At 43.4% G+C, this 26163-nt stretch overlaps 1 protein-coding gene across 6 annotated transcripts in view; it reads right to left on the bottom strand.

Moving 5' to 3' along the window:
- MYLK (myosin light chain kinase) overlaps positions 1 to 26163 on the bottom strand; it is a 325099-nt gene that overhangs the window by 70181 nt on the left and 228755 nt on the right. For 4 of the 6 annotated variants that reach the window (XM_084643345.1, XM_084643344.1, XM_084643349.1 and 1 more), the window contains 4 exons: positions 23241 to 23321; positions 22022 to 22881; positions 10149 to 10265; positions 9306 to 9392 (listed from right to left, as the gene is read on the bottom strand). In XM_084643345.1, coding sequence (XP_084499471.1) covers positions 9306 to 9392; positions 10149 to 10265; positions 22022 to 22881; positions 23241 to 23321 — 1145 coding nt within the window. Of the gene's footprint in view, positions 1 to 9305; positions 9393 to 10148; positions 10266 to 22021; positions 22882 to 23240; positions 23322 to 23884; positions 24088 to 26163 lie in introns of those variants that run through there. The other 2 variants (XM_084643348.1, XM_084643346.1) reach the window with 2 other exon arrangements.

The raw sequence follows: 26163 nt of genomic DNA on the forward strand, positions 1-26163 counted from the left end.
TTCACTTTGACCCCAATTCAAGAAAACATCCTTATTTAGGACAGCACTTCCAGGGCGTGCTTAACTCCCACTGATTTAATGGGCCTTAAGCACATGCCTAAAGTTAAGCACGTGCTTAAGAGCTGCCCTAAATAGGGATGGACTTCAGCACATGCTGGAAGAGTACAGTTAGTACCCTTGCCATGTGTTTGTATTGTGATCGTATGCATCCAAACAGCAGAGTAAGGCAGTGTAAGGCACATCTCCTCGCACAGCTGCGCAGGACGTAATCCAGTCGTGGCTCAGGGTGAGGAAGGACCAGGGGCTACAGGCTTGAGACTCTCCACACCATGAGCAAACAGGTGTGGTGAGATGTGAGCATGGATCCTTGCACCTCCCCCCTTTATGATTCCTTAAAGGCACAATGCCTTCCCCAGGGCTCCTCTTGGAGCAGCACAGGGTAGCCCTAAATACGTAAGTCTTCACCTCCCCTTGGCCAGCACAGGGATTAATATCTGGGGATCGTGTTCTCCCTGAAATAAAGGAAATGAGCAAAAGGTAACCTGGGTAGGAAACTTCTCTAGCCATTAGGAGTAAAAGGCTCTTTTGGTCAGTCTCATATTCCCCTTTGAGATACCTTGGGAATCTGCTATGCTACAGTTTCAATCTACAATGGACACATAAATTGCATTTAGCACTGATAGATACTAAAGAAACTGCATTAACAAGTGAAAAAAATGTTACTCAGTAGGACACTGGAATTGCCCATAGCAGCCTTGAGACCAGACCCAATTGTGCTAGGCACTATACAACATATAGTAGGAAACAGTCCCTGTCTTCAAGAACAGACAATCCTGGGAACTGAATATACATCTTCTAAGTCCCAGTCCCATGACTAGCCAAAAGATCATTGTTCCTTCCTTGGGCCAGATTTTTCCTGGTGTAATTCCACTGACCTTTCATATTAAAAATGCCATCTATGGTCCCTATTATACATTAGCAATTATGCATAACAGTAAAGAACAGAAGACAAAGCACAAGAAATGAAAGCATTGACAGAGACACTCCCTACCAAATTAAGCAAAGTTATGGGGATGAAAACTGGTATAATCAACTAGAGAAAGTGGCATGGAACACCTGGTATCTAATAGCTGGCCTTCTACCTTTTCACCAATCAGCAACAAATACATTCAAATGGAAACATTACAACACTTTTATCTCTTAAAATACAAAAGGTTGAACAACCTTCTCTATCTCCTACATCAAACATGCAAGAACATCACATTTTAAAATACAAAAATATACAGAGATATCAAATAAGAGACAGAACTCAAAAAGCAAGCATTATGACCATCATCTTGGCTGACACACCAGGAACCTCCTGACCTAACAATATAAGCAGCTAATAGTTTAAGCTAAAGACCCAAGCCTCTCTAGGTTGGGCTGTAAGAGATTCATATCCTCTGTGGTCTGGTGACAGATAGATGCTTATAACACCCAGTCACCACTGAAGAACGTGGAGTATAAGATTAGACTATAATGTGGTGTCCTCTGGTACTGTAATTTATTGCTGATCCATGACACATAGATATAAGAACATACATAAATAGCTGGAAAGGAAAGTACAGCAGCGACAAAAGAACCTGCCCAATAGTCCGGAAACAGTAGTGAAGGGTTGAAAACTAAACAGTTCCAGGTTCACAATTTCTCAAGCAGCGATTTTCTCACAACCTTTGGAGACAAATACTTATTAACTTAGTAATCAAAGAGTTAAATTTGGTGACAAACAGAAGCTAGACAGAATAACTCATTTGCCATCCAGGCCAGAGATTTGTGGGTAACATATTTTTCATTCTGCAGAGTCTAGAATAGCTTTTATTTTCTCATTAAAAATGACCAGCTGGTTCAATGGAAAATCCCATATTTAGCTTCTAAATCATTTAAAGACAGATCCATCATTATTTTTTTCACCAGCCTCCCTTAAGAAATCTGGGGAAATTCACATAGACTTTCCCAGGGAAGAGAGAAGACACACTGACACACTCCAAGCCTCCTTTATTCAGAAGATTAAATATAGTAGGAGACATTATTTTCTTAACAGCCATGGTAGATGAGAAGACTGGTTCAAAAGAGCTTTGATAGGACACAGGCTGTTCCTACAACACATTAAACCAAGGCTAGTAAGTATATAGAAACCTAGCATGAAATAGAAATATAGGCTCCTCAGATCTGACCCTACACCACTGAAATCAATGGGAATTTTACCACTGATTTGAGTGGGAGCAAGGTTGAGAAGTCGGGCTCTTGTAGTTTTCATGTTCCTCACATACCATGAGGTTGTGAGCACTTACAACCCTCATTGCCTTCAATTACGTAAGACCTGGAGCTAAGATGCCATGGCCAAGCTGCAGAATTAGGTGCCTAAAGCCAAATTCTTGAGTGGATATTTAGACTCCTAAGTATATGGGCTTGATTTTCAAAAATGCAGAGCATTCAGCTGCTCTGAGGGACTTCAGTGAGAGTGGCTGGGTGTTCAGCACTTAAGGAGTCTAAGAATGGATTTAGGAGCCCAGCTTTATGCTCCTGTTTTTGAAAACCTAGTCTGTCTTATGTTTCTGTTACATACTAGAGTTCTCAAATGCTTACTAGATTATTTCAGTGGAAATTTACAGTGTGTGGCATCTCTCTGGTTCAGTCCTATGTTGCAAAAAACATATTTCTCATTTCTCTCCATTTAAGACAATTAATAGAAGTCACTCCTCTTCTGGCAACATGCAGTTATGTAGGATGAACTGTAAGCAAAGCCCATGGAAAATACTGTTCTTTGCCAATGTTCACTCAGTTAGAAAAATGTCACTATGGCATAAACTGTAAAGTAACCTGGCAGGAATTCAAGTAGCATACCTGGCATAAGTTAGATGGTGGTGAACTAGGCACCAAGGAGGAATAATTTACACAATAGGTGACTATTTCTCTATGGCTTTATATATACATGAACTGGATTCTCTATTGTAAATGAAGGCACCAATTAAAAATTCAACAAGCTGAGTCTCTTATGCACTTTTATTTCAGCTAGTTTACATTCGACTAATTCTCATTTTCACAAAACCCAGGTGTGCCCAATTGAAACTTCTGCTGCAAATGCCCCGAGCTTTGGGGAAGCTCAGGTCCAGATCCGAATGCTACAGCTCAAGAGTCCTCTTCATTGTGTATATTAAGGAAACAGATTTCAGCTGCACTTGGGAACAAATCCAGTCCCGCTATCTATGGGGAAAGAGGCTTTCTGACCAATGAACTGGTTATTCCAACGTACAAGATACGGTGCTGAATGCTTTGCAGTTACTGCCCAGAACACAGCCCTGCTTTTGGAAACACATGGCAGCATGGCTACATGGCAGCATGCAATGGGTGGGGCACGAACATCCTGGGAAAGGGGGTGGAGCAAGGGAAGCAGCTTGGAGTTGCTTGATTGGAGCCTTAAAATGCTCCCCACTCCCTTGGGGAGTGACAACAATCCTCATTGCAACAGAATCGTCCTCTTCTCCATCCCTTGCTGTATCTGCACAGTGCCTGGGGCCAGTTACTTGAACAGGGCATGGGATTTGCTCTTTAGGGTAAAAATTCTGCATCCATTTCTGATACACAGTTCTCTGCTAACACATTTTGCATTCCCTAAACACACAGATCTCCCACTGCTGCTAGGAGGAAATCACTGCCTTTTGGAACAGCAAAATACCGGGTTTGATATTTTTCCTGCATAATTTTGTCCTAACCTAGGGGTATCTGATTTCCCAGATGCAGTTAGTTTCTTCATCCTCACAAGAAGAAGAAAGAATCATTGACTGTAACTGGGCAACTTTTATGTAGAAGTAAAAGAGCTTGAAAGAGTGACACAGCAAATGGATGTGGAAGCACTTCATTTCATAAAGGAGAAATATGCATTAGTGGCCATGGTTTGTACTTACACTACAGTAATAACTCACAAAAGTTGTCATTCCATCTTGACAAGGAATAGATAACAGTGTGTAAACTGAAGTGTTTTATGATTTGATTATATACCTCCCAAACCAGACACGTCAAGTTTGGCTCTTTAATGTGACGTTTACCTAAAATGGCTCCTACAGACTTGGATTCTCAGACAAGGTTTTTTTATTGAAGAGCGACTAACAGAACTATGTGCTAATCACTTGGTCATTGACTGCTGATTTTTCTACAGCAATTAAAATGCTCTGAATCCTCTCTGCTCTGGAGATAAATATGTAACATGATAAAGAACCCCTGACACATTTATATTTATGACATAGTCTTCCAGTCATGCCTCTGCTCAGCATTCCATCCATGCAACAGTGATGCTGAGAAATCAGATCTGGTAAGATAAGGCCAGAGCCTTCCAGAGGATTTGTTCTGGATAGTGTCGTGATGACATTTTATTAACAACTGTCAGCAAAAGAAAGCATAACATTTGTTTGACCTGAAATCAAACAGATTTCATGTAGTAGCAGGTATAAAGATTTATTTCAGCAGGATACCTAATACTTTTAAATACTGTAGTTCCTGTTCCTGGGCCTGTTCCTTTCCAAATAAATAAATAAAATCAATACACAAGATATTTTCTCTGACACAGTACAATGCATTTTTCACTGAGCGGAGGGAGAAGTTGCACCTGATCTGATTAATCTCTGTGTTAAAACATCCCTTCAACATGTATTGTGTAAGTGGGAGTTGTAATACGTGCAGTTGAGATGGGAGAATCCAATACAACCTAATGGCATTTACTCCATCTGCTGACAAGAGTTAGGCACCATTCCTTAATATTTAGATTAAAGCAGTGTACTGAAATATGTCTACAGAATATAGCAGGCATTTATTTCAAGACACTCACGAGTGTGTCATTCTTCTCTTACATCTCAGTTTCGAAGGCGTTGAATTCTAGAAGACCATTTCAGAGTGAATCAGTGCCTGGATCACTGCATTACTCGTTGTGACCTGCATTCAGTTTGTTCCCACTCAACACAATGGATTTGTGTTGTTGCACTGTTAAGCCCTGGTTCAATCAGAAACCCTCTGCAACAGCTTCCAGCTGTTATCACGCACTTATTTTTGGTTGATTATTTTGGTAAAGAAACTAATTATTTTGGATACCCCTACGTAGGACACTTTAAAGGGGCCTCAATTTTAGAAAATACTGGCTACTCAACCTCTGAAAATCCATCCCTTTAAGGACAATTTGAGTTGAGTACCAAAAAATCACTAGTCAGCTTTGAAAATGATAGTCAAACTTATCTGCCTCAGTTTCCCACTCCATAACAGAGGACAACATTCATCTTGATAGGGCGGATGAGGATTAGTTAAAGTTCATAAAACACTGGAGATGTAGACCAAGATTTTCAAAGCCACACTGGAGATCTGGATGCCCAATTCCCATTAATTTTAATGGGAATTAGTTGTCCATATCTTTTTTGGTGGCTTCTCAATTGGTGGCCCACGCATTATCCACTGACAATGTGACTGCTCCAGCAGTGCAAGGAACTGTACATAAACTCTGCAAACTTCCTATTCTCCAGGGCCTTGTGTGCTTATTGACATGTGTGTGAAGTGAATGTAAATACATCACTATTCTGATCTGGTAGTATTTTACAGGTTAGCATTTTGTTCAGGTGCAAGTGACAAACCAAGGCTGGAGGCAGTGAAGAATCAAACCAAATGAGAAAATGGCTCTTGATTCAGGCGCAAAGGGAACCCATTACACTCTCTTTTTAAATCAAATGATGAAGTTGAGGGTGGCTGTTGACATTGGCCAATGGTAGCATTCTGGGGGAACAGCATATCATCAATATTAAAAATGTCATTGATTGCTTTGTCTACAGGGTTTTTTTCTGAAATACTGGGCAGGATTGAGGCAAGTCCTAGATCTTGGACCACTGTATTTTTCATTCCACAACTGCTGCTATGTTAGGAGAAGCAGAAGAACCTCCCATACACTCTTCAGCCCAGTGGTTAGGGTGCTCTCCTAGAACACAAGAGACCCAGGTTCAATTCTTCACTCTGCCTGATGTCCCCAAGGAATTTGAAGTTGGATCTCCCACACTGCAGGAGAGCATCCTATCACTGGGCTATCAGATATTTTGGTATGGGTCTGTCTCAATCTCTCCTGTTGAAGTTCTTCCACTTTTTATAAATAATTAGCCATTGGAACAGGGATGTGAACTTGGGTGTCCCTAGGCGAGTATCCTAACTACTAGGGTACAATGTCATGCTCACTCTCTTCCCTGATCAAATGTCATTGCCTTCATGAATGACTATTCCCTGCCAGTATGAATGACAATTAATAGTCATTGAGCTAGGGATTCACTTATCAAAGCTAGTGGGACATTCGTTATGTTCAGATATAGACATTCACATAAAATTGGACCAACTAGTACATTTCCCTTTGAAATGAAGGTGTTTTTTTTTTAAATTAGTTTTCAATAAACTTGCAAATAAACCCACCATCAAACTATGAAAACAATACAGAGTTAATCCAAAAATACAGCTGCAGGCGGGGTACAGATAGTCTAGGACTGAGGAGGTGACACGGCCCGGAAGAGATCAGAGCACAACTTAACCCGTATTTAGACTGGGACCTCTTACTTTATTGGCATTCTTGAGGGACACTCACAGTTGTAATAGTGATCCTTTAACAAGGTACACACCCACACCCACACCCATCATTAAGTCCATTGTCTTTCAGATGGAAATGATTCTTACTAGTATATTATCTGAGCGGGATTTCAGCTTATGTCTGAGATGGTAAACACGACCGAATTGGTTTTGTATATTAAGTACGTCACCACAGAGGAACATAAACAGGAATGTCAGGAAGATGAGTACACACCCCTTGAGAGACTTAAGGCTGAGATGTTCAAAGCTGCCAAAGGGATCTGACCCTCCAATTCCTTGTAAATTTCTTTTCTACTGAAGGTAAAGTATAAGCTGATTGTCCCTCTTCACACTTATTATTCCCTTTAAGGTCAGATACTCAGCTGGTGTAAATCAGTGTAGCTCCACAGAAGGCAATGGAGCGATGTGAACTTCCACCCAGATCAGGATTGAATACTAAGGGAAAGATTCTCAAGCTGTTGTGTTTGAGTCGATACAGCATAATGTGCAAGTCACCTTCAAAGAGGAACACGTGTATTTGTAGGCAGGGAGCAGCATTTACAGTACATTTTTAGGATTCATGCACAGTGTGTATCATGACAACACATTTTGAGGTTACATGGTAAACACAGCCTTGTTAAAAGAAAAGGAGGACTCCTTTTCTTTTTGCGGATACAGACTAACTCGGCTGCTACTCTAAAACAGCCTTGTTATGCATCAACAATCCAAAAGGTGCTATTCATTACTATACTTACAGTGCAGAATCAAATTGTATTGGGCAAGTCGACAGTAAGCTGTAAATAGTCCGTTTACCAGAAAAGCAGACTATTTTTTTAAACAGATGATTATATTATTTTGTGGCTCCATTAGAAACACGTTACACAAGGAAACATCTTAAAGAAGAGGACACAATTTTTCCATTTAAAGAGAATCTTCTCTCTACAGCTTCTTTAAGAGCTAGTGTATTAAATGATTTAGGTTCATTTCAGGGAGACATCTCTATGTTAGGAAATCATATGTTCTGCTGCTCTTCCTTTTAAATGCTGCAGTGCCACTTGGAATAAAATACTGTATATTACCACACTAGCTTTAATGTTTACTTAAAAAATCACTTTTCTCCTTAACCTTGCTGATATATGCAGAGATGCAAGTGTGTTGTTACTGCAAAGAAATGTAGTGCATCTTACTGACATCTTACTGGATGAGTGCACTATAAGGTGGGTAGAAAGCTGGCTAGATTGTCGGGCTCAACGGGTAGTGATCAATGGCTCCATGTCTAGTTGGCAGCCGGTGTCAAGTGGAGTGCCCCAGGGGTCGGTCCTGGGGCCGGTTTTGTTCAATATCTTCATAAATGATCTGGAGGATGGTGTGGATTGCACTCTCAGCAAATTTGCGGATGATACTAAACTGGGAGGAGTGGTAGATACGCTGGAGGGCAGGGATAGGATACAGAGGGACCTAGACAAATTGGAGGACTGGGCCAAAAGAAATCTGATGAGGTTCAATAAGGATAAGTGCAGGGTCCTGCACTTAGGACGGAAGAACCCAATGCACAGCTACAGACTAGGGACTGAATGTCTAGGCAGCAGTTCTGCGGAAAAGGACCTAGGGGTGACAGTGGACGAGAAGCTGGATATGAGTTTTGGGCCCCACACTACAAGAAGGATGTGGATAAATTGGAAAGAGTCCAGCGAAGGGCAACAAAAATGAGTAGGGGTCTGGAACACATGACTTATGAGGAGAGGCTGAGGGAACTGGGATTGTTTAGTCTGCAGAAGAGAAGAACGAGGGGGGATTTGATAGCTGCTTTCAACTACCTGAGAGGTGGTTCCAGAGAGGATGGTTCTAGACTATTCTCAGTGGTAGAAGAGGACAGGACAAGGAGTAATGGTCTCAAGTTGCAGTGGGGGAGGTTTAGGTTGGATATTAGGAAAAACTTTTTCACTAGGAGGGTGGTGAAACACTGGAATGCGTTACCTAGGGAGGTGGTAGAATCTCCTTCCTTAGAAGTTTTTAAGGTCAGGCTTGACAAAGCCCTGGCTGGGATGATTTAATTGGGGATTGGTCCTGCTTTGAGCAGGGGGTTGGACTAGATGACCTCCTGAGGTCCCTTCCAACCCTGATATTCTATGATTCTATGACATACACTAGGAATTTTTCCAGGTTATGGCTAGTGACAACAGTCATTTCAATTAACACTCCAACAAACTGAACCTTATTAGCTTGAAACAAAAAGTGCACAAACCCCATAATCCAATTCATTCAAGTGGAGAAAAATAGAGCAGACTATGGTACAGATGACATTTTATTCAGGTTACAGGGCCACCTGCAGTACCCTCTCTTCTCCATACAAGAAATATACTGTGTCTTGAATCTGCAGTGACAGTAAACCACTTGAGAATTTCCAAGTTCCTTTTAGAAAGCAATCAGAAAGGAATCTGTGTGGTAAGTTTACTGCATCATGATGGGAACTGAAAACTGAGTGGGATGTGTCAAAAAGTGTTGCCTCTCCCTTCCATTCTCCCTAAGGCACAAACTCTCGATTCGCATGACCTGCATGGAAGGGTTAAAGAAACAACACAAGCTGTCTGCCTTCATTACTGTGCCTATACACAGGAAGTACCACTGAAGCTCAAGCACTCATGATTCCAATGAAAAGGAAGTTGTTAAATCACTACACCACTTACTCTCTGTTGCGAGTACAGGGGGAAGCGAGCTCTTTGACTTTTTGGTCTTCTTCTCAGCAGACTTTGGGGTCTTTGTAGGTGAGGGATCTGAAATTAAAAACAAAAGTAATAATAAAATATTCATCTTATTTAAGAACTGAGGGGGAGGGGAAGATATTCCCCTCATTCGTCATAAATTTGTTTTTGGTCTTCCTGCAAAGCTGGGGAAAACTGTTGGTTTGCACATTGTTTACACAGGATTTACTGCTCACAGTTGCTGGGGAATGCCAAGTTCCAAAGACAAGCGGGACAAACAAGGAAGGAAAGCTCTCTGCTGTTCAGAAGCAGCGGCACTCGATAAAGCTCATACCGTTAACTGCTCTGATTAACGGGGACACTACCAAGGATGACAGGCCTTCCTTAACCAATGAGAAGAAGGGGGGCTGCAACTGAGCTGCTCTCTGCACAGCTCAGGATGGAAGGGCATAAAAGAGGCTTTTAACCAAAGAAACTCAGATCGCCTATAAATGGACTGACAGAATGCAGAGAGCTTAGAGAGGCAAATCCTCATAGGCCCAGCAACACTCTATACTAACTGCTCTAAAACCATTTTAGAAACCCAGTGGGCAGCAGGAGCAAAGAGGGATTAGACCCCAAAGCATCCCTAGTGCTCAGCTCCCTGCTGGTTCTCTGCTTGGGCTGTCTGTTGTGGGGATTAAGTTACGATTTTCACAGAAAGAATGCAGGGAGGAAGCAGGCAGCTATTTTTTGCAATTTAGTGAGGGATGAGGTTGGGAAAGAGCACATACGGAAAGAAGGAGGAAGTTTTACTGAAGGAATTTCCCTACCAGGGAAAGGACTTACCATCCACCAACACTTTGCAAGCACATTCAGCTCTCCCAGCTGCGTTCTCAGCTATGCATTGGTACTGGCCCACATCTTCAGGCAAGGCCTTGTCAATGGTGAGTGAGCACAGTGACCCTAACACAGAGGAAAGAGAGGTCAGAGGGACATTGCATTTTGCAAATTCTGAAAGCACAGCGTTGCTAGCAGGGATGGGGCAGAGTGGCTAAACTCTACTGGCAATACTGAGTTCCGTAGGAGATCACAGTTCCTTAAATGTTGTTGGTATCTCTACGCTAGAAGCTATGTTTCATTAAACTAAGAGGCCAATTTTCAAATTCACTGTAGTGATGAACACCTTATATATGAAGGCTGAAATACGTAAATTACTCTTGATTCTCAAAAGAGGACTGAAGCACCTAAAATGAACTTTCGGTAGAGATGCATGCGAGAGCCAGATACAAACCTATGTTAGTAGTAATAATTATTTGTATTACAGCAGCACGTAAAAGCCCCACCTGAGACTGGGGCCAGATTGTGCTAGGTGGTGTACAACCATATAACCAAGAAATGGTCCCTGCCCCAAAGAGCTTACAGTCTAAGACTACAGACAACAGGACTTCTGCAAATTGATCAGATGCAGGCTTTAGGTTTGGTCTCACCTCAGTACCCAAGGGTGAAAATGGGTAACCTAAAATAGGTGCCTAAGCTTGAAAATGATACTGCAAAAGTCACTTTCATTTTGTTGGCATGGCTCAAAGAACAAGTGTAATGGTAGCTCTCAAAAAATAAAAAGGACAATACATCAGCACTATCAAAGGTATCAGTGTAGCAAATGCATTCCTAGAGGAAAATGTGCAAGACTTGGTTTCAATTGGGTCACAGGGACAGAATGCAGGATTCCGCCTTAATTCTGTTGTGGCCATGGAATTCTAACCCAAGGGAACAAATTTCCTGTTTAAAACATGCTATTTTCTGTGAACCAAGAGTCTGTTTCCAACAGGTAGAGGCTGTACCAATGACTTACTCAGTCCAACTCTGGGCACATCCTCCCTTTCCCCACAGTTTATATGCTGCTTTGATGCTTTTTGAGTGACTTAGCCCCCTTAAAGCAAAATCCAAACACAAGCAAGCAGCTTTCTCAGGTGAAAGAGAGGACTTGCTTCTTTCCTTCCTCTCTCTTTGGATAGCACAGTCTGGGCCCCTAAACACACCTTGGTAGAAATTCTGTGCCTCCAGCCCAACAGTGCTTGATTGTCCAAGCCTCTTTTATACTCTATGTATCACTCCTGGAGTCTCATGTCCTACTTACTCTTAGGCCTCTCCAGCTCTCTTGGACCCTCTGACTACTGTACCATTCCCCAGCACCTCCTACTGGTCAGTCTCTCTTTCTCTGGGTTAAGTACTGACTGCCTCTTCTCCCAGCAGGCCTGCCTCTTGGTCACACACATCCCTATCATATGACTCTCATGATCTGAGAAGTAAACCAATCACAGGTGAAACTGAGCCCAAACTCCCTTAAAAGTGGTCAACTCACCATGACAGGAGTATCAGAGAAGATTACAGACTCCCCCCAGCGATACACAAAGATTTGGCTTCAGCTCTGATGCAACAACTGAACTCTTCATATAGAGAAAATCCCCCTTCTTAAAAGGGTATGTCATGATGTGAAGCAAAATGAAATGTAATGAGACTTCTCAATGCAATTGCTTTGTGAGACAAGCATGAGGAGGAGGACAGAATGAATTTTTTTTTGGACTCTCAGCTAGATTGGGGAAATGGACTAAAATACTATCTTCCCCCACCCCCCAGGAACAAAATGAAAATTATTTCTGCTGAGAGAGGCTGACCCTCTTAGTCACATAGTATATAGGCTCTGCCAGTCACAGGAAAAGAAATGAGTGTCTTCCCCCATATGATTTATCTCAAGAATCAGGTTTGAACTCAAAATGCAGCACAAACAGCAAATGGAGGAGAAGCATTAAAAAAATGCTCTTACAGGCTGCTTGCAATGACATACAACGTTCAAGGTAGTCTTTTCTAGTTCATAGACAGAGTCTGAGTGTATATTAAGACTAATTCCAAATAATTTAGAGAGTTCTACAACTTGTATCAAAAAGATAACACATTAGCACACAAAAACACCACAGGTAAAGGGTGGGAGGAGAAAGAGATGCACAAAGAGGTGAAGTGACTTGCCCAAGATCACACAAGTCTGTAGCAGAGCTGGGAACAGAATCCAGATCTTTTGACTCCCAGTCCAGTGCCCCATCCACTAGACCTCATTGCCTCTTTAATAAACTAAGTTACCTACTGTATACTGCAAATACTGTCCTGGAAAGTATTTTCTCATTTAGTGTCTAGGTCTTGGTCTGCCCTTTCTTTCCTTATAGAACTTAACATTGAATATTTATATGTCCTTAACTACAAAAACAAAAAAATCTGATTGGGTTCAACAGGGACAAAAACACAAACAATAAAACCCCAAACTTTCCAAAACGCCTGTGATCCGTGATCGAGGGCTATATTCAATTCCCTGGTCTAGGAGGCCAAATGTCTTTCAATGAAGTATTTGGTATTTCCTCTGCAAAAGCCCTTCTTGACCTCCTGCACAGAGATTGTTTTCTCATAGTTTTGAGAAAGCTCAGCCGGGTGATTCCAGCTGGGTATTTTGAATCTTGGCATCTCACAAATCCCTGCTGAGGGAACAACTTCACAATGAATTTTGTCCTGCTCAGATCTGTTCACAGTAATCAGCCAATTGATGACACCCCCTAAAGCTCACACATCAGCACTACTGAGAACACTGTCACTGAGGACAGTGCACATGCAAGAGAGCTCATACAAACGCTTTGGATGAGACATTTTCAGGGACTATAACTGGGACCTCTGTAGTCGTGCTGTGGCAGGGTATGGAAGATGTAAGCAGACAGTTTACAGGTGGTTCAAGTTTAAACACAAAACCCCTTTCCAGGGTTTTGGGCCTATTTCAGGATTTTGTGGTTTAACCAGAATACTGCAAACTTAGCAAAATACCTCCAGCTGCTGCATTGCTTCCATGAAGCTGTACAGTCAGCAAGCTCCAGAACACAAAACAAGTATACAAACCAACAAACAACACCGCTTGTATCAAATTGCTTGTCCTGACTTCTAGTCAGCGAAAGCCCTGACTCCTTATCTCCCATGGGAGTAATCTCAGATCAGATGATGAAGTTCTTACTAATCCATTAGTAACTAAGGAGGATGTTAAATATCATCCACTAGGGATAAACATTTTAAAATCAGCATGCCCAGATACAGGGCTGTCCCTAGCTATTCTGGGGCCCTACACAGCCCCCCTCTGCGGGTATGTGTGTGTGGGGGGAGCCCAGGCCTCCGCGGGGGCTGGGCCCAGGTCTTGGGGGACAGGGGGGAACCAGCCCCCAGCACTCACTGGCGGCATGGCTGGGGCTGCGTCCCTGCACTTCCCGCCACCCTATTCAGGGACAGGAAGAGGTGAGGCTGGGGCGGAGCACGGGTGGGAAGAGGCGGGGTGGGGGCGGAGCAGGGGCGGGGGCTTTGGGGAAGGGGTGGAGTGGTGGCAGGGCTGAGGCGGAGCAGGGGTGGGAAGAGGCGAGGCAGGGGTGGGGCAGGGGCTGGAGCAGCGCTCAGCTGCACAGGGCACTAGGAAATTTGGTGCCCCAAGTTTCCTGGTGCCTAACACAGCTGTGTACTTTGCGTATGGGTAAGGACAGCCCTGCCCAGATAACTTGCACCCAAAATCCTAAAAGAGCTGGCTGAGGAGATTGATGGAATGAGTATGTTCATTTTTAATAAATACTGGAATAGTGGGGAAATTCCAGAAGACTGGAAGAGTGCTAATACTGTGATAATATTAAAAAAGTACAAGTGGGATGACCTGCGTAAAACTCTGGGCAGGTTAGCCTAACATCAATACCAGGCACAATAATGGACACACTGATAGGGGATTCAATTGACAAAGTACTGATAAAGGATAGGAATATAATTAACACCAGTCAACACGGTTGTATGAAAACTTGTTCTGATCAAACAAACCTAATTTCATTCTCTGAAGAGACTATAAGCATGGTAGATAAAAGTAATTGTGTAGATGTAATATACTTACACTTTTGTAAGGTGTTTAACTCAGTACCACATGAGATTCTTATTAAAAAGCTCTCTCTATAAAATATCAATAAACCACATGTTAAATGAATTAAGAACTGCTGGCTGACAGATCTCAAGTAATTGTTAATGAGGAATCATCATCATCGAATGGGGGTGTTTCTAGTTGGGTTCTGCAGGGGTTTGTACAAGGCTTGACACTATTCAACAGTTTCTGGAAGTAAATATAACATAACTGATGATAAAATTTGGAGCCTATGACTAAGGTCATTTTATTTTGTTGGAGGAATTGGAACCACAATATGATGGGGGTGGAAATCATAAAGCATTTGGGATGCTTTAGCAGAGCTGTGCCATGGTCATTTGAGATTCCACAGCTGCTTTTCTTCTGACCTTTTCTAGAGTGTTCAGATTTATGTAGTTGGTTTTTTCTCCTACATACAGGTGTAGGTAGCTTGAGTGTCCCAGTTCATGATGATGTGTTTCCAGTCAGTTCCTGGAGGTTACACATTTTTTCAGCCTAAGATGTCACATATATCAAAGGAACTGTGGTGTTTGGAATAATACATATAGGGGATCAAATGCAATTATTTGCTAGGCACAAGAAAATGCACCTGAAGGGAGGTAAAATCTGTGGTGTACAGGTGTGGAATTATCCTATCAACATTTTTCGTTTGTTTTGACAAAGGAAGGATTTTATCCAAAAAGTTCTGGCAGGTACTGGTTTAGCAGTCAGACATGCATGATTAACAGGAGGACTTAGAAGCAACTTAAGTCACAAGGAAGTTGTTAAAGGCATTATTACTAACAAGATCAACAATTGTTCATGCTGTCCCGGCAACAGGGACGGGAAAAGAACACTAGCAGTGAAGGAGCTATGTTCTGGACAAAGCAATGGGAATTCTGGTGCACAACCTCATATTTGCTTGGTGAATGCCAAGCTGCATTGTTGTCACCTGATATAGGCCCAGGTAAAAACAACGATCCTTCAGGCCCAGGTTGTGTATAGGGTCTGTGACGCTGGCAGACCAAGTGCCACTCTTGCCAAGGCTTTAGGCCTCAGCTGAGCAATGACAAATTCATTGCTGGAAATCTGTCTGTTTCACCTTTGTGTTAGGTATGGTTAAGATGGGTATTGGAATTATAACAGTGTGTTTAGATGTTACATAATGCTTATAAACGGCTACATGTATTAATCTCACTTGCAATATCTTTATCATATGCTATAAGGAAATGTTTTCTTGGAAACAGTGAACTCAGTCAGGAGGGACGGTCTTCTAAGCATCAAGAAGGCCTAGCAAAACTAAATGCACCATTGTGGGATATCACAATTCAGAGACATTGTTAATTGCCCCTGCACGCCCATGAAGAGACTACATGCAAAAGTGCTCGTCCCATCGACTTGAATTCTGGAAGAAGAAAATAAAAAAAGCTGACAAGAAAATCTCTCTCTCTCTCTCTTTGGCTGTTTGGACTCTCACAGGGCTGAAGCTATGAAACAGAAGCAGAGATCCCCGGAGTCAATCTGGATTAGCCCTAAAAGACATTCATTCAGTGGTGTAGACAGATTGCTGCAGTTCTGTCACCTTTTGGACCCATAGACTGAAATTCATTTGTGTAATATATGTTGCCTACTTTAATCTGTAAATAACTCTCATTTCTTTTTCCTAGTTAATAAATTCTCAATCTTTAGTGTGAGAACTGAGGTGCAAGTGGTACTGGGGTAAGTGACTGGTCTCTTGGGACTGGAAACAAAAGATTCAGGTTGTGATCTTTGATGTATAGCAATCAACTATCACTAAGTCCAGCTTGTCTGGGAGGCAAGATAGACTGGAATGCCCAAGGGGACTGTCTGTAACTCCATGGTGAGACTGATATGTGCTTCAGGAGTTCACATTTGTTATTGGGTTGGTGAAATTTAGTTATAGAAGATACCATCACTTGGGGTCTCTGCCCTGCTTTTTGGCAGTCTGCCCCGAGGTTGGCATTCACAGTTGTAAACCACTCCAGGGAGTGTGACAGGATCATTCCACAGTGGTGGTGGTGCACTTAGGCAGAAATAGCAGAGTACACTAAATCAGAATTTAATTACAAAGGCAAATCACCCAGCTCTGACATAGTCCTATTTTGCATCTCTCCTCTCCAACAATGATCCCACTTCAATGCTCCTTTCATCACCTTCTCCCCTAATAGTCTCTGTGCCTTGGGGTTATTATTAGTATTGTGATAGTGCTTAGGAACCCTAGTCATGGACTGGAACCCCAGTGTGCTAGGCGCTATACACACAGAACAAAAAGATAATCCCTCCCCCAAGTAGTTTATAGTCAAAGTAATTTTGTTCCATGCTGCTACTATCCATCCAGCCTCCAAATCTGTCCATCCAGGATCTACCACACTGACTTTCAAACTCCCCCAATAACTCACCTGCTAAAAAAAGAGGGAGCATGCTCACACTTCAACGTGAACTAAAATCAAATGTCTCTTAACTACACAGATGTACTTATTTCTAACCTGAGTAACATTTTCCACCTCCTGGGTATCTTTTCTATCAGTTATTTATTTATTTTAAGTAATGATAAACAAAGAAAGGTGCCCATCCCAAGTGCTAAAACAACTGAACCTTTGACAGGCATTTAAAAGCACAAACTGTAATTATGAAAAGAAAACCAGCAGTGACCTCCACCATATGCAAATAGCAGCCAATCAAATCTATTAGTAAAAGAAAAACTGGAGATCCTGTCTCACCCTCCCATAAAAATTATACTTCAAGCATCAAATGAACCCATCCCTAAAATACTAAACCTTGCAGCTTCCTCTTTGGGGAAGCATTCCTTTAACAGCATGGAGACAGGCAGTTAGTATGAAGGTACCTAAATTGAATAAGAAAAATAAAATCAGTGATGATGTTAACAGTTTTGATGCTGGGATGGCAGATAGAAGGAAGAGCCAGTGTTCTTAGCTACAGTATGTTGTAATTGTGAGATAGTGTTCAATATCATGCTGTCCAGGCTCTTGATTTTTATAGCTAACATGGACTTTAACCTAGAGAAATATTTTGGAAGCCTTATTTAATAGTTAGACCATGACAAAGTCATGGGCCAAGTACAGAGGGCAAGGGCCTGACAGGCTTTCCTTGAGCAGAGTGTTATCTCTTGTTTGCTGGAGATGTTAGAATCAGAAATGGGATTTGGAGCTCATGTTCTGGTTTGTAACCCTCTAAGGTCTAGGGAAGTTTGGATCTGGATTCAGAGCTTCACAGCTTGGGCCCATCATTCCTGCCTGCTGGTGGGATGACTTGGTTTAAGGAGGGTTTATGGGGTCAGCCTCTTCAAAAGAGGAGGAAGACATTTCAGTAGAAAGTTGTTTAGCAGAGGAAAGGGCTGATTACGAATAGGGGACAAACCAGGTAGGGGAAGTTCCTTCCAAAGGATTGTTACACTCAGCTGGAAGAGTTCAGATCACTGGTACAACCTAGGTGTCAGAAGAGATTTTTGTGTGTGTGTGTGTGTGTGTGTGTGTGTGTGTGTGTCTAAGATCCACACTTTTTAACCTGCAATTCCTAAACCAATAAATCACTGGCGTATGGCAGGTGGCCATGTTACTTTACTTTCCATGTGCTTACCCCAGTGGTAAATTTGACCACATGGAGGTCAAATAACTTAAGTGATGCTGCAGCCTCTTTGGCTTTCCAGTAATGTTGGAGTGTTTTAATTTGGTTTCAAAAGAGCAAAAATGTGGCATTGTGCCAGGTTCATGTGTCACTGATGCTGCATGCTTTATGAGCAATCAGCCCACATCAACGAGAACAGGTGTGGGCTATGCAAAAGGGCAGGTAAAGGTCTCTCTCCTTCTGGCAGTAGGTTATTCCAATGCAGCCTTAGATCCTGATTCATTAACTAGGTGCGTGCCATTTCTGTGAGCTTCACAATGAAGCTACAGTAATGATTGGATACATTTTATGGTATTTTTTCTTAGAGATCTCCTTTTCTACACCTGACGGCCATCAACTAAAATGTTGCCATCAAATCTAAGGGTAGTATACATTCCGAAGAAAGGGAGAAATATCGGACAATAGGCTCAATCCTGCTTCCACTAGGATTTTTACTGTTGAATACAATGAGAGCCAGATGATACCCTAGCACTCAAAAATAGCTTTGCAGGAACTAAGCTCATTAACGTGAGCTAGGTCCCTTTGCTATTAATTCCGCTCCTCCCCATTGCATCAACCTTCTTTTAGCTGAGGACGGCTGAACAGGATTATCTGCAGAGCCCATTAAATGCTGCTCGTAGATTGGCGGAGGGCTTGCTGCAGGAGGACAAGGTGCCAAGAGGGAGCAGGCTGCTTGTGCAGCACTCCCACCCACAAAGATTGGACCTGGGTCTTCATCATGGTAATGCAGAGTTCTAACCTGCAAATAGCCCAGTCTGTTGCTGTTTTATGCATAAAAGCTTGAGATGGAAAAGACCTATTGGGTCACCTAGATTAACCCCTTCTCAGTGCAGGGCTGTTCCCTGTTGTTATTTATATTCTGGCAACTTCTAGAAGCCCAAACTGAGATCAAGGCCTCACTATACAGAGTAAGAGAGGGTCCCTGCCGTGAAAAGTTTACAGTCTAATTAGGCAAGACAGACAAAGGATTGCAGGGGAAATAAAGGCACAGAGAGAAGACATGATGCATCCAAGGCCACGCAGCAGGTCAGTGAACAGAACCACGTCTCTGGACTACCAACCCAGTTCCCTGACTCACGCTGCCTTTCTACACTTACTACTGTTACATCCAATCTGGATTTAAAATGTGGTGGGGTCCCCCACTTCCTCTGGGAGATTATCCCATAGGACAACAGAGCTCACTGTCCAGAATTCTCTCCTGATATTCAACCTAAATTTGACCTTCCTTACTACCTACCTTGCAGCTGCTAGTTATATGTCCTTTTAGCATGCTAATTATTTCCTCTCCAGTCTCGGTGTTTACATCCTTCGAATATTTACAAACCCTTATTAGTGGAAAAAGAAAATAAATCACCAAAATAATTGGCACTTGCTTTGAATGAGGATCATGAAACTCTAGTTATTTAATTCACAGCAGGCATGGAAGCAGCTCACTGCAGAACAGCAGTACGATTCCCCCCCCTGCCCAGCTCCAAAGCCAGCTGATATTGATTCAAAATTTACCAGTGGGTAGCTTCCAAAAGCCAAGCAAGTTAAAGATAATACCAATGAGCTAATAATATCACTACTACAAGAACATAAAGGCTGTGGCCCTGATTGTTAGAGGTATTTAGATATTGCTCCACTCAGCACTGCAATGTCTAACTGACTTAGGAACCTAAGCCCCTTTCAGTGGGATTTAGACTCCTAAGTGCCCAACTGACTTTGGAAAATGATTCTTCGGACTTGTCTACACTGCTCCCCAGTTCAGACAATGGAGGTGTGAATAGCAGCATGCACCTAAGTGATGTGTTGTCACTCCACTAACAGTGCTGCGGATGCAAACTAAAAGGTTCACTGTTCACGTTAACATAGCATTCTCCAAACAGGACTACATTAATTTGAACTAGGAACCTTTTACTACACGCCCGCAGCATCCACACAGGACGTTACTGAGCAGCACCTTGGCGCGTACTGCTGTTCACATCCTCGTAGTCCAGACCGTTTGGTAGTGTAGCCATAGCCTTAGTCATAGGCTCCATAACGGCGGATAAAATTTGTGGCACTGCTGAGCAGACCAATGCCTAAATATCTAAAAAATCTGGGCCAGAGCTCCTACTCCTTGCAGCGTGGTTATCTTTAAATGTTGTACTTTTCCTCTCATCATGAGCTTTTCTTTTCAGTCTCCTGGCAAGAACTTGCTCTATTGTGAGGTCATGACAAAATATCAGCCATGTGGCACCACAACTCAATGCTGCTGCACCAGCCCCATTACACTGGGAGGCTTTAACAACCCATCAGTCAAGACAGCTGACAGGCCAACATCAGCATCATTCCTCTCCTGGAAAATCCGGAGCACAGGGAGTTCTAGCTAGTTCTGGTTTCTAGCTCAACCACACCACATCACAACCCCCTTTATAACATTAATATTTCTTAGTACTCCACCTCCATCGGGCAAGAAAGCAACTTCATGCAGAAAGAGCACTGTGACATAAAACTGGGCCCAGGAGGCAGCTCCAGTGCAATTCAGGAAAATGACTGTCTGGAAGAGAGATTTGCATTGTCAGGTTGTTTGCTGTAATTCTGCATTGGGTTGCGGTGAGGAGAGATGAATGCTAACTGCAGCCGAGGCCAGAGTTGAATCCGTGCCACCTGGGCTTCTTTCTGCATAAGCAGGGATTCAGCTCAGGATGAGGGTTATTCAAGGTTGGCTTCCCACCCTTTCAACCCCCTCACACATACATACACACACCATCCCTGTTCTGCACTAAGGTGAGAGCCTACAACCAGCCTACACCCGCTGACAAGTAGGGCTGATGCTTGTCAATGAAATTATTATACCATTTCAGGTACAGGAAAGAAGTCATGCGCTTGGTGCATCTTCCACTCCATCTAGCTACTGACACTGTGCCCATCACTGTGGTATCTGAGCACCAACGTGGTACCTATGTGAAGTCAGTGTTACCTCTGCAAAACTTCTAGCTCCCACGAGCTTAAAATAAAGGAGTCCAGAAGTTGCTTCTGTGTTCAGATCACTGTGCAGTAACTTGTTACTCTAGGTGGTCCACCTAGGTATGGTATTTTGGTTCTGATTTAGTTTCACTATTGTGAGTTAGCTATACAGTGAAACATAGATAAGAGAGCAGATACTGTAGAAGGCTGAGTAACTTATTACCACCATCACTTTATTGCTGAGAGTTCTATAGGACCATGTCATTTTCTGCATAACATCTAAAGGTGCCTTGTGAAACCAACAAACAATAAGGACTTTATTCGGTGTTACTGATATTACATTTTCCTATTTTTGTCCCCTGCAAAATGTGTTGTACTAGAGACAACATCCCATTTCATACTGTAGAAAACCAGTTCAAGACAGTCTGTTTATTCAGTTTGCAGAACATAGCAAAGGAATGATTCTGATAATTTGACACCACTGTTTTTAAGGGTTTTTGCCAAATTCTGGTCCATTTCCCAGAGCTGTGAAATAGATTAATTAATTTTGAACATTTCAAGTTAGTTTTCTGGAATGCTGCAACATTGTGCATGGCATTGGTATCGTTTCAAGTGGTATAACATCAATTAAATACATCTGAGTTAAATGCGTTGGGAATTAAATCTCCCAGCTCTGATCTTGGCGGCTGCTTTATAATTTGGAGTTGTAACAACTTTTTACAGTTCAATCCCCCCTTCCTCTCACGAGTCTGAACTCAATTAGAACCAGCCTGAAAAATTAACATACATGAGATTTAAATCAAAATTTACAAACCAGCAATAATGTTATTTTGTTTTTCATTGTTATAAATCCTCTAAATTCAGTTTAAATAAACACCATGTACGGGGTCCATAAACACGGTTAACAATATAAACAGCATTTAACAAGAATGCAAGATGTTCAATTTTATAAAAATTACATCTGCAAGTTGTTAAAGGGGAATCTACAGGAAACATGTCAAACAATGCTGTTCATTGTGCACGCCATTGAAATAACAAGACTTATGCATCTGGAGTCAGTTACTGGCATAGCACTCAAATAAAGTATTGCATTGCATTTAATAAAGTAAACATTATTAATCAAGAGGTGGATGTAACAGTGTGCCATCCAGTTGGTGTTTTTAATTACCTTCTTGAGAGATGACAATGAACTTTGATGATTTGATGGCTTTGCCGTCTAGAGTCCAGGTGACAGCTGCAGGGGGATCAGAGGAAATCCGACATTGTAACACTAATTTTTCACCATCCACTACATGAGTATCCTGGAGCTTCTCTGTAAATGATGGTGCCATTCCTTTGCTGTCGACTTTCTTCTCAATTATTCCACCATCTACCATTGAGCACCCATGTGCACAGTTTGTGTCATTCTTCTCCTCCTCTTTCACCTCTGGTTTGGCATGCTGAGCTTCAGAGTTGGTCCTGGCATTCTGAGCCACAGAATTGGTGCTGGTGTTCCGAGCTTGGGCATTGGTGCTGCCATTCTCAGCTGGTGGCTTCTTCTTAGAGCCAAGCACAGATCTGAAATCTGGGGTGGCTGGTTTAGGGGGTGGCACCTTCTCTGGCAAGGAGACTTTGGGGGTGCCCTTCTTGGCCAGCACCGCACGGAAGTCCACCTGTTGAGGGCTGTGAACTTTCCTTTCCTCCTCCGACAAGGTCTTGGGCTTGACCTGCCGCTGCAGGTTAGCGCGGAAGTCCATTTGCTCAGCTGGGATTTCTTTCAGCTCCTCCTCAGAAAAGCTTTTAGTGTTGACTTTCTTCCCCAAAATGTCACGGAAATCAAGCTGCTCTGCTTCCTGCTGTCGAAGCCTTTCTTCTGTATGCTCCCGGGTTTCCACTCGTCTTTTGAGTACCCCTCGAACGTCTTCCTGCTCCTCCTCAGCTGGTCTGGTGTCACCACCACTCTTTCTGAAGCCACCGATTCTGCAGAAAGTTAGTACACCATGATCACCACCATCTCTTCGTTCTCCAGAGCTGGCTGGTTCCCTACCACTGTGATCAGCAAAAGAAAAAAGAAAGACAGCCAGGAAAGGGGCTGGTTTAAAATGTCAGGAAACAATCTCAGAGCAAGGATGAAATGTGTTTATAGAAGGGAAGTTTGATTAGAGGAACACACTCCATTAGTTTATTGCATCAGTGATGACTTCAGGAGCCATATATGGGCACAAACAAAAAAAGATTTCTACACTGGCTTGGTACAATATGCTTCAACTGTATGATGAAAACAATTTGTTGGGTCACATTTGGGGATTAGGCTGAAATGAAGCCAGCCTGGGTCTGGAAGGGCAGAGAATTAGCATAGCAAAAATAGACAAAATCCACCCATGCAAGTCCCTGGGAACTGTACTCACTCTCTGTGCATTTCTCCTCCGGAAACTGAACTCTCTCTCAGCATCAGAGACACCTGGCAGCTGCATTCTCCAACTTGGTTCCTGAAAAGTTTAAGGGAAATCGGAAGAGAAGGATATTCCTCACCCCCACCAGAACAATATGCCTGAGCTAAATTGCTTTGCGTTCCACTAAAATACATCAAAACCAGCGTGTCCCTCTCCTTTTCTGAGCTCAGTATCCTGGTGGATGGCTAAGTTGGTTAGGTTACTATGTGTTTGGATGAATGGTATCTCCAAAAGCTGTTGCTAATTGGCTGTTACTTGCATTATGGAATGAACAAACACTCCCACCCACCTTCTTAAACCAAAACCAAAGCACACTTAAAGAATGAAACAGCCCCACACAAACAAGCTAAAGAAAAACAAATACAAAAGCTGGAAAATCTAGGCAGAGGAAGAGGCTATTTTGCAATGTTTAAAATCTTTCCAACTCTGCCCTAATGTTTATATGTTCAGATCCAAGCTTTTAACTTTCCGAACACTAAGAGAGTAAAAGCAGGGTCTCATTCCCCCTTGCCCCTCCCCAACCAACCAATCCGCACACCCAATCCACATGGATTGCTCCAGCCTGTACATGTTTATATTAAAAAACATAAAAGTGTCACCATATATGGTGCTGAGCCTTTATTCTTCCTTTTGCAGAGGAATGCCACAGATGCCTTTTGTAAATGGCTCCCATTAAAGAAGTCATTAGAGTGCTTCCCTTCCCCCACTATGCTTCTCCAGCAGACGTAATATTCTCCTAGCTGCAAATTGCTCATCTCCACTTAACTTAGGAGACTCCAAGTGCTGAAGTTCACGTCCCTGGCAATAGTACAGTCATCCTGACTGCACCTTGTGTTGGCATTTAAAAAAATACCAAAACACAAAATTGACCCTTTCCAACGATTAAAGACCATGGAGATATTTTACTGGTGGGTGGATTTTTGGTCCTTTCCAGTCTAGGCACAAACTCCCAACTATACTGGAAACTCCTGGATGGATTTATTTTTAAACAAAGATGATATATATCTCTGGAAACATTCTCAGGACATGTGCATGTGAACGTAGAGGTTTTTTCCCAGCTCTTCCCTTTTCAAAAGGCTTTTACTGAGTAAGACCACCACAGAACCCCTTTTGGCCCATTATGCACTGAAATTTTAAATATGGATTTTAAAGTAGTTTCTGGTAGCTCAGGTTAAACAGAGTTTGCCTGGCCAATTTTTCAACAGTACTAGAAAACGTTTTCCTAGACAGGCCCTGTTTATATGAACACCCTTTAGAACAGAGGTGGGCAAACTACTGTCCTGCCCGGCCCTTGAGCTCCCAGCCTGGGAGGCTAGCCCCCGGCCCCTCCCTCGCTGTTCCCCTCCCCCGCCACCAGCGCTCTGGCCTGCTGCTCTTGCTGGGCAGCACGGTGGAGTGGCTGGCTCCGGCATGGTAAGGGGGCGGGGAGTCCCAGGGGGCAGTCAGGAAGCAGAGGGTGGTTGGATGGAGTGGAGGTTCTGCGGGGTGGGGCACTCAGGGGACAGGAAGTGGTTGGATAGGCGTGGGAGTCCTGGGGGCCTGTCAGGGATCGGGGGTGTGGATAGCGGTCAGGGCAGTCAGGGGACAGGGAGAAGGGGGGGTTGGATAGGGGGTGGGGTCCCGGGGGGGCAGTTAGGGGCAGGGGTCCCAGGAGGGGGTGGTCAGGGAGCAAGGAGTAGGTGGGGTTGGATGGGTCAGGGATTCTGAGGGGGGCAGTCAGGAGGCGGGAAGTGGGAGGGGGCAGATAAGGGGTGGGGGCCAGGCTGTTTGGGGAGGCACAGCCTTCCCTACTTGGCCCTCCATATGGTTTTGCAATCCCGATGTGGCTCTTGGGCCAAAACCCCCTGATTTATAACATACTATGGTATTCAACACCAATGGTCCAAGTCTCTGTGACTTAGCACAGTATGACATAGTGGTTAGAATCAATTCAGAAGATCCAGCAGGAGGCTATATTTTTATAATGGTAATTATAAAATTATAATGGTTACCATCACCATCATGCAGCTTTTTTGTTACTAATTTGCCTTTGGTTATTTAAGAAAGAAAAGAAAATGTAGTTTTTAGTAACCAGGCAATGGGGTGCTTACAAATAATTCAACCCCACAACACAGCACTGTCCACTGACAGGAATGACCTTATTTCACAGAGGTCACCCCCAAATGGAATGGCGTTGTAAGCCACCAAGAACAAGCCAGGAGCCACGACACCAAACACAAAATCCTCCTTCCAAGAACTCTGCCCATGACCACAACTCATCATGGAACACTGACTGCAATCCAGACCAGTATCACAGACTCTGACCCCTGGCCCCTCCTGGATGTAAGGGACGAGAGAACACCTGTGGCCCTAGCGAATAGATACTGTGTGAACCTCCCCTGATGAAAGATCTGCCACCCGCTCTAAAACATAGTCCAATCCATGGGCGGCGGGTATAAGAGGCTAAGCCTCCCCAAACAGCTGGTCTGCCACCTTTGGAGCACAGCACCGCTGAAAGGGTGCCTGGGCCATGGCCCGGCCCGCACTCTGCCCCCACGGCCCCATTCGTCCTCTTCACCCTGAGGGCCTGCCCTCACTCTGCCTTTTCCAGTCCCTGCTCCCCCACCTTACGGGAGGGGGTGAAGAGGCACGTGCAAGCGGTAAGCAGCCAGTCAGCTGGCGCGGGTGACCCTTCGGGAGAGGGGGTGAAGGCACGTGATAACGGACGGGGGAGCCTTGGGGGTAGGGTTGCCAACTTTCTAATCACACGAAACTGAACACCCCTGCCCCACCCCCGTTTGCTCCATCTCCCCTCCCGCCATAGCTCGCTCTTCTCCACCCTCACTCACTTTCACTGGGCTGGGACAGGGGGTTGGGGTGCAGAAGTGGGGGTGAGGTC

The sequence above is a fragment of the Lepidochelys olivacea genome (genome assembly GCF_965140295.1).
Source record: "Lepidochelys olivacea isolate rLepOli2 genome assembly, chromosome: 11".
In the NCBI taxonomy this organism is placed as follows: Eukaryota; Metazoa; Chordata; order Testudines; family Cheloniidae; genus Lepidochelys; species Lepidochelys olivacea.